The sequence below is a fragment of the Chiloscyllium plagiosum genome, chromosome 11, assembly GCF_004010195.1.
Source record: "Chiloscyllium plagiosum isolate BGI_BamShark_2017 chromosome 11, ASM401019v2, whole genome shotgun sequence".
Taxonomy (NCBI): Eukaryota; Metazoa; Chordata; class Chondrichthyes; order Orectolobiformes; family Hemiscylliidae; genus Chiloscyllium; species Chiloscyllium plagiosum.
Window position 1 is genome coordinate 30,488,734 of NC_057720.1, and position 8,916 is coordinate 30,497,649.

Below are 8,916 nucleotides of genomic sequence, written 5' to 3' on the forward strand. Positions count from 1 at the left end.
GGTGATCATCACTTTCTTATTTCTCAGTTCCACCCAAATAACTTCCCTGGACGTATTTCTGGGAATATCCTCCCTCAGCATAGCTGTAATGCTATCCCTTATCAAAAATGCCACTCAACCTCCTCTCTTGCCTTCCTTTCTATCCTTTCTGTAGCATTTGTACCCTGGAACATTAACCTGCCACTCCTGTCCATCCCTGAGCCATGTTTCTGTAATTGCTATGATATCCCAGTCTCATGTTCCTAACCATGCCCTGAGTTCATCTGCCTTCCCTGTTAGGCCCTTTGCATTGAAATAAATGCAGTTTCATTTATCAGTCCCACCTTGTTCTCTGCTTTGTTCCTGCCTGCCCTGACTGTTTGACTCGCTTCTTTTCTCAACTGTACCATTCTCAGATTGATCTCTTTCCTGGCAATCTCCATGGGTCCCAACCCCCTGCCCTTTCTACTTCAAATCCTCCTGAGCAGCTTTAGTAAATCTCCCTGCCAGTCTGCCTGCCCTGACTGTTTGACTCGCTTCTTTTCTCAACTGTACCATTCTCAGATTGATCTCTTTCCTGGCAATCTCCATGGGTCCCAACCCCCTGCCCTTTCTACTTCAAATCCTCCTGAGCAGCTTTAGTAAATCTCCCTGCCAGTATATTAGTCCCATTCCAATTCAGGTGCAATCCGTCCTTGTACAGGTCACATCTACTCCAAAAGCGATTCCAATGATCCAAAAATGTGAATTCTTCTCCCATACACCAGGTCCTCATCCATGCCTTCATCTACTCTATCTTCCTATTCCTACCCTCACTATCTCATAGCACCTGGAGTAATCCAGATATTACTACTCTTGAGGACCTCCTTTTTAAATTCCTGCCTAACTTTCCAAATTCTCACCACAGAATCTCAACCTTTTCCCTTCCTATGTCGTTGGTTCCAATGTGTACAGTGACCTCCTGCTGGTCCTTCTCCCCTTTGAGAACATTCTGCCCCTTCTCTGAGACATTCTTGATCCTGGCACCAGGGAGGCAACTCACCATTCTGTTTTTTCGCTGCTGGCTACAGAAACATCTCTCTGTGCCTCTGACTAGCCCCTAACATAATTAATCACTTGGAACCTGACATACCCTTCATTACATTATAGCCTGTCTTGATACCAGAAACCTGGCTGTTCATGCTATATTCTCCTGAAAGTCCATCACCCCTACATTTTCCAAAGCAGCATACTTGTTTTAAATAGGAATAGACACAGAAGACTACCTGCCTCCCTCTCCAACCTTTCCTGGAGTTAACCCATCTACCTGTCTATATCTGCGGCTTTTCTCCCTTCCCATAACTCCCATCTGTCACACCCCCTTGCTTTTATAAATTCCTCATTGCCTCTAACTGTTGCTCTAACCGATCCATTTGATCTGACAGCATTCGCAACTGACGACATTTATTGCAGATATAATTCTCAGTAACCCTTAAACTATCTTGAAACTCCCACATCCGACAAGAAGAGCAAATCACTCTACTAAAGGCCATTGCGTTCCTTCCAATGTACAGACCCAGAAAATAGCACCGTCTCATTGCTCTAAAAACACTCTTCCAGGATAACTTAATACTTATGGCTTATATTTTTAAATTTTACATCAAGTGACAGATCCTAATAAAAGCATATAATCAAGAAAGAACTGACTCTACTCAATATTGTCGATGTACAGCAATACTTAAAACTATTCACTTATCGGTTTCTGTGCTGTGACCTCTCCCACACAGTTTCCTCTGAGATCAGTTGTGAATTTAGCTGTTTATTAAGTTTTCTTGGACATACTCCGATAGCCAGCAAGGCAGTAACTGCGCAGATGCACTGCTGTGTCAGTCAGCAGTGTAGGTTTCTTTCTCTCTCTCCCTTACAGACCCTGTGTCCACTGCCTTTGTTTGTCTTTCTCATTTGCCCTTCATCAGGAATGAACAAAGGACTTATGCCTGAAACATCAATTTTCCTGCTCCTCAGATGCTGCCTGACCTGCTGTGCTTTTCCAGCACCACACTCTCGACTCTATTCTCCAGCATCTGTCGTCCTCACTTTCTCCTATTTGTATAAATGAGTAAGATAGAACTTAGCCAAGTATATTCTCCATAAATGTTTAGGTTAGGGTAACTGAAGTAGTAAATGATACCTTAACATGGCAGCGCACAGGTAGAACCACATTGACTAGACAACTCATAGGTAGAACGAGATAATAGACCTGGCTAAGTCATACACATTTTCATTGTACAATATTTGAAAGGTATTTGTTGATTATTGACGATATACTACGGTTGCTGAAAATTTGAAATAAGAACAAAACAACTGGAGCAAACCTGGCAGGTCATGCTGTGTCTGTGGAAGTTAATATGTCAGGTCGATAATCTTTCACTAGAAATGAACTACAAGATTCTTCAAGACAGTAGAAGGGGAAATGGTCAGGAAGAGCAAAGAAGGGCAGGGTAGAGGTCAGGGAGATTAAATACAAAATATTTCATGATGGCAACACAGAAATAATGTGGTCATGGATATGGTAAAGAAACAGAGGTTTGCCCAAGTGAAGATAAAATGGCTACCTAAAAACCATTGGAATGCCATGTGAAGGGATTAAGAAAGAAAGAAGACAAAACCAAACCAGAAAAACAAAAAAAAACAGGGATCAAGATGGAGGCAGCATTGCTGAACTCAAGTTGAGTCTAGAAAGCCTTAGTGTGAGAAGAAAGATAAGGTGCTGAGGCTTAAGTTTACACTGAGCTTCATGGGCACTGCAGCAGGCCAGGGACAGAAGGCCATGTTCAGGCATTAGTTTTCACTTGATCTGAATTTGTGGTGACAAATTCTGTGTCAAATTACTATTTATAGTGAGAGTTAATATTTTAGTCCTGTTCTTAGGCATCAGAGAAGTCCTCAAATTTAGCCTGGAGTTCTAAGTTGTAGCAAAGGACATGCATTCTTGGAGCGCTACAATCTTTAGAAAGTTATTCATGGGAATTTCCTGATACTTAAGATTAGAAGAGTGAAAAAGGAAAGGAAAGGCTTTTATATCTCAGCATTCCAGAAATTTACTCCCACGTCTTGTTTTATTTCTTTTTATATGATAATAACCAGATGTCAAACTTAAACTTGACCTTTCTTAATCTTGGTTTATATCTGTTTCTCCCACAATTATGGTTGAATTTAATGTAATTTGTGGATTACTTATAATTGCTTACCATTTTACATCTATAAAGTCTCTTTTAAATGTCCTCTTTCAAAGCTTAGAAGTTTTATATCGTCATAATCACAACTCAGACCTCGCAACCAATCTTGTGACTCTTGTTACACAACTTCCAGGTTTTTCAAATGACCAGAATAGGACAAAGTTCTCAGAGCCTCTACTATAATATAACGTTTTGTTTATTTTTTTCAGCTCCCAGAGTCCATATACCTCCTGTGAAGAAGCTAAACATTATGCAAAAAATCTGCCTACTTATGGGCAAATCCAGCAAAACATAAGCGGGGTGGAAGATTCATCTGAAGTGAACTCGCCTCCCATTTCACTCCAGTCAAAACATTTGGATGAAGGTCAATCTTCTGTGAAGGCAGAGGTTCTGGTCCATAGAGATTCAGAGAGTGATGGGGAGACCAGTTCTAGCTGCAACGACATTACCCTTTCTGCTGGAACGTGAGCTGTCTTTCCTGTTAATATGTATTTTTCACTTGATTTCACTAACTTCTCATCAGACCTCTGATATGTATGTTCTCAAGTTCCTGAATAGATTGAGTAAACATTTGAAGATGGATAGTTCAGAAAAAAAGCATTTTTAAACTCATTAAGGAAAGATTCTGCATAACCCAAATTCTCAAATTTAATCATTCAAAGGCTGTGAAATTTTAGATACCACAATAATATTATTTAAAAAGAATAATTTTGTCAAAAGTTTGTTGAAGAAACCTATTTCAAATTTAAAGTCTGCTTCCAATATTTTCATGGTTCTGAGTCTCAGACATTATAGACAGTTTGAGTGACTTGATCTTTTAAGTGAACTCGCTCATGTTGCCATTTGAGGTCTCTGTATGATTGTGCAAGAGTGCATATTTGTAGCAGTAATACTCTGAAACATATAATCTTGTCTTTCACATTTACAGATTCAGTTAACATCTTTTGAGGCTTACTACAGCTTTATATAGAAATTGCTAAAATTAATAGTCAATGTTCAGTCCAATAATTTCCTGTCTCTATCCATTTGCAGCAAGGGAAGAGGATGCACTGAGGCACCCCTTGCCACATTCAAGGAAGACTTCGACACCGCAATCAATTCATCTCCCTCAAACAACTTGGCTCTTCACAGGCACAGGTCAGTCCTCCCCCCTTCTTCTAGAAACAAAGGCCAGAGCCAACCAGCTCAGAATGAAAATGTCAACTTAGTTGATGCCGTTTCCCCTGACTGTTCAGCTCAGCAGAACCAGCTAGATATCAGTGCTTCGGAGAGTGATGACAAAAATATCACAAGTATTGCAACTGCAGCACCTTTTAAATTTGAGCAACCAGCATCCAGGGACAGTCAGGTAAAAGAAGACCAGATTGCAAGTGATATGTTTTATGGGATATGTGATGAAATGAATGGAATAAATCTTTATATTTCTGAGGAATCAGAACAAGAAGAATCTCACTGCGATGAAATTTCTGTATAAAATCTGCATCATTTTCAATACTTACATACTAAGGATTTGTAAATCCTTCTGATTGTCCGAGTGATACCATCAGTGTTGAATTCTCTTACAAAAAGAAAACCTGCTGACAAGTTAACTACAATTATGAATTTGAATCACAACTTTATTCTATTAAAAAAAAGTCAAATGCAAATTGCAACTTTCATTCCTTACATTATTAATCAAAGATTTCAGAATATTCATTCATATAATTTATATTGCGAACTGTCAAAGTTCAACTTTGCAGGAGATCCTGGTGAATTTCTTTGTGTATTTCTTGCCATGTTTCCTGGGGTCACCATGTGTTAAGTGGCAACGAATATCTTGTAGCACCCCTTGCTCCTTCTACATGGATCCAATGGCTTACAAAGTAATTGCCTCAGCCTCAGTCAAGATGTTAGTGGAAAGCCTCACTCCAAAATTCAGGGGGCTTCTTCCCTGTCATGGGTGCTTTCACAGATCCTCTTCTATTGCTGTGACACTACCAGAATTTCATGCCGGTGGGCTCCTCTTAACGGTCCAATCTTGACCTTGGAAATTTAGGCTTGGACAGAAATAGCAAGGCACCGGATCTCTGCCCCAAAAGTGAAAGCCCAAGCAAAGACATCACTCTACCATTACCATGCAATTTATATATTCCTTATCACATTTGGATAGTTGTATTAATTGGTCACCATCAGATTGAATGGAAAGCTCCAGTGGAGATAACAACTGCTAGAATAGAATGTACAGTATGGAGGCAGGCCATTCAGATAATCGAATCCAAACCAACCCTCCAAAGAGCATCCCAACCAGACCCAGAACCCCACCTAATCCCTGTAACCCCACATTTCCCATGGCCTACCCACCTTACCACACGTCACTGGACACTATGGGTAATTTAGAATGGCCAATTCACCTAATCTGCGCATCTTTGGACTGTGGGAGGAAACTCACACAGCCACAAGAGAATGTGCAAATTTCATACAGAAAGTCGCAGGAGGGTGGAATCAAACCCAGGTCCCCTGGCGTTGTGAGGCAGCAGTGCTAACCACTGAGCCATTGTGCAAGTGATGTGTACCCATAGCTAATTTTCTGACTCACCTAACTCCAGGTTTGCTCCTCATCAGATAGAATCTGAATAGGAGACTACTGCTGTTATACATAACCTTTGTATTCCATTTTCCTGTACAATTAACACTTTCGGCCTCCTGCACTTAATGCATTCTGTACTCGTAATATTATTAAGTCAGCTTTATACTTAGTAAAGAGCTAAGTTGAATAACTTGGAAACATTTACACATCAAAATAATTAATATTTTTAAAAAGCTCTAACCAGTAGATGGTTTTGACATTAAAGAAACTTTTTTTTCATCTTTTTGCTGCTATCTTCATTTTGTTAATTGCTTGCAATATTGCTATATATGAACACAAAATTAAATATAAAAATGTATTTTTGACTACCAAAAACAGAAGTGAACAATCTTTCAGTAAAGTCATCACTTCCTGTGAGCTGGCAGCTGACATTAATTCACCAAGCTCCCCAGACAGCACCTTCCAAACATACAACCACTTCCATCCAGAACAAGGTAGCAGATGCATGGAGAACACCATTCCCTGCAAGTTCCCCTCCAAGCCACTCACCATCTCTGCTTAGAAGTATTTCACTGTTTCTTCAGTGTCCCTGGGTTAATATCCTGAACATCCACTCCAACAGCATTGTGAGCTTATGTACAGCTCATTTACTGCAGTGGTCCAAGAAGGCAGCTCACCACCACCTTCTTAAGGGAAACGAGAGATGTGCAAGACATATTGGACTGGCCAGTGTCACCCACGTCTCATTAACAAATTTTTAAAAAGCTACGGAATGATTGGAAACAAAAAAGAAAGAACAAGACAGAAAAAGTATTCAATGGTGCCAATAGTCATCTCGGGGAAGTACATTTTAACTAATAAATGGGGTTCACTTTTAAATAGAGATTTGCTATTTTGCAGTATTTTTCTTGTAAGTGTTTAGTAGTTCTTCAGTTGATGGGCAAGTAGGGCATGCAATATTGTGGCCATGATGTCTGGGAGATATGGAAATTCTGGTGGCTGAATGAGTTGCAAAAAATGAATATATGCAGCAGCAACCAGGTCAAGAAGATGCAGTGATACTGAGTCAGACTTTAACAAATTAAGATATATGACAGCAACAATAAATAACAGGAGAGCATGACAGATTCAAAGACATGAAATAAACTTTGGAGAGAAAAGCATTTTCAAAATAAAAACTGTATTTGAAAAGATTTTGCTTTATTTACCTACATTTTTTCTGATGTTTGCTTTGCAGCTAGGGTTTCATGTCTTTGGACTGCTCAGTTGTGCTCTAAGGAACCATGGAATATGTGGAAATTTGTGGGAGATCTGTTCTGCATCTGTAATATAGAAAGAGAAATGCAAGAAAATGAGCACATACGTATGAAATTACAAAAAAGGACAGGAAAAGAACAAATGGTCCATCCAGCCAGTCCCATTGGCAGTTGGTGAAGTCTCAACCTTGTTCTCTTCATTTAAATGTTTCCTTAAAAGCTATTCTCTTTAAACCAGGCTTTTGGTCATTCTACTTAATATCTCCATTTCTCTGTTTGGTGATCAACTTGGTTAAATACACGTCGGTGTTAAATGCATTCTATAAAGGCAAGTTTTTTGTTTTGCGTGGATTTCATGCTGATGCCCCTCCCCTTTCTCCTATCCCTATTTACCTTAAACAACTTATACACTGACAGGATTTATCTTTCATTATTTAAGACATTTCATTTGACCCACTGAAGGCCACATTCCTCCAATGGAAAAAGTCCTAATTCTGGAATAATGAAGAAACCTAAAAATGTCTATCTGCACCCTCCCCTCCTCCAGATATTCTACAGAAAGTCACAATCCATAATGTGTGAGAGGTCGAAAACTGAGTATAGCATTCTACATTCAACAGACAGGATAACTATCACTTCTGAAAGCTTTAATTGAACTGACCTAGATTTAATGCCAATGTCCAATTTGTTTTTCTTACAGGCTTGTGACATTGGTTAATGACGGTTAGTAATTGATCCACTACAACCTAAACTCTTGCTTCACAACCTCAAGTGGGAAATCCTATATGATACATGTATAATGCACTTACCCTGCTTCACAAACTGCAACCATAGAGTCATAGAGTCATTGAGATGTACAGCATGGAAATAGACCCTTCGGTCCAACCTGTCCACACCAACCAGATATCCCAACCCAATCTAGTCCCACCTGCCAGCACCCGGCCCATATCCCTCTAAACCCTTCCTATTCATATACCCATCCAAATCCATGTTAAAGTAAATAACTTCCCTCAAACAGTATGCACTTTAACAAACAAGATTTGCCTCATACTGCTACTGCGTTAAACAAAAAGCACCATGGAGAAGAGATTAATCCATATTATGCCAATTTCTTAAGCATAAAATCAAATTGAGAAGACCAATTTTCATGTGTGTTCTTCTACATCTGATTCACACTCAACGTTCAAGGATTTGACTGTGGTTTCTCTGTAAATACAGAAGAACATCCGAAATAGCAGCAGGAGTGGAGCATTTGGCCCTTTGAGCTTGCACTGCCATTCAATACAATTATGTTTGACCCTTGTCTTCAGCTGCATTTTTCCATCTGCTGTCCATATCCTTTGGTTCCTTCAGAGACCAACCCTCTAAACATTTGTCTGTTTCCGTTTTAAAAATAATAAGCAACAGAGCCTCCATTACCCAGAAGGGTACAGAATTGCAAAGATTCAAAATGTTTTATTTGAAGAAATTTCTCTTGTTACAATTATTAATGACTAGCCCTTCCCCTGATATTGAACTCCCATGATCTAGACTCCCAACCCAGAGGGAAAAAGACACTAATACTGTTAACCTTGTCCAGTCCCTTTAGAATCTTGAATGTCTTAATGAGATCACCTTTCATTGTTTTAAACTCCAGAGTGTACATACCCAATTTACTCAGCCTCTTACAGACAGTAAAGAGGCGAGAGGTCATGAGACTACATCTGATTGAAACATAAACAGAGTGAGTAACAAATTAGGTTCACATGGGACTTTGGTGCACGGTAGGACAAAAGTGCTTGAAGTAAAGGTTTGTTGCAACTAATTAGGTGTGTTAAGTATCAGTCTGATTTAACAGTACTAATAGGGTTTAGTACTTATTAAGGTAAGGCTAAGTAAAATTAAGAAGTTACTGTAA

General features: G+C 39.4%; 1 protein-coding gene across 2 annotated transcripts in view; it reads left to right on the forward strand.

Moving 5' to 3' along the window:
• bsnd (barttin CLCNK type accessory subunit beta) overlaps window positions 1-7,918 on the forward strand; it is an 18,358-nt gene extending 10,440 nt beyond the window's left edge. Inside the window, exons 3-5 of one of the 2 annotated variants that reach the window (XM_043698999.1) lie at window positions 3,407-3,661; window positions 4,230-4,334; window positions 7,001-7,918. In XM_043698999.1, coding sequence (XP_043554934.1) covers window positions 3,407-3,661; window positions 4,230-4,334; window positions 7,001-7,004 — 364 coding nt within the window. In that variant the 3' untranslated portion in view covers window positions 7,005-7,918. Of the gene's footprint in view, window positions 1-3,406; window positions 3,662-4,229; window positions 5,498-7,000 lie in introns of those variants that run through there. The other variant, XM_043698998.1, reaches the window with a different exon arrangement.
• Window positions 7,919-8,916: the final 998 nt, after the last annotated feature.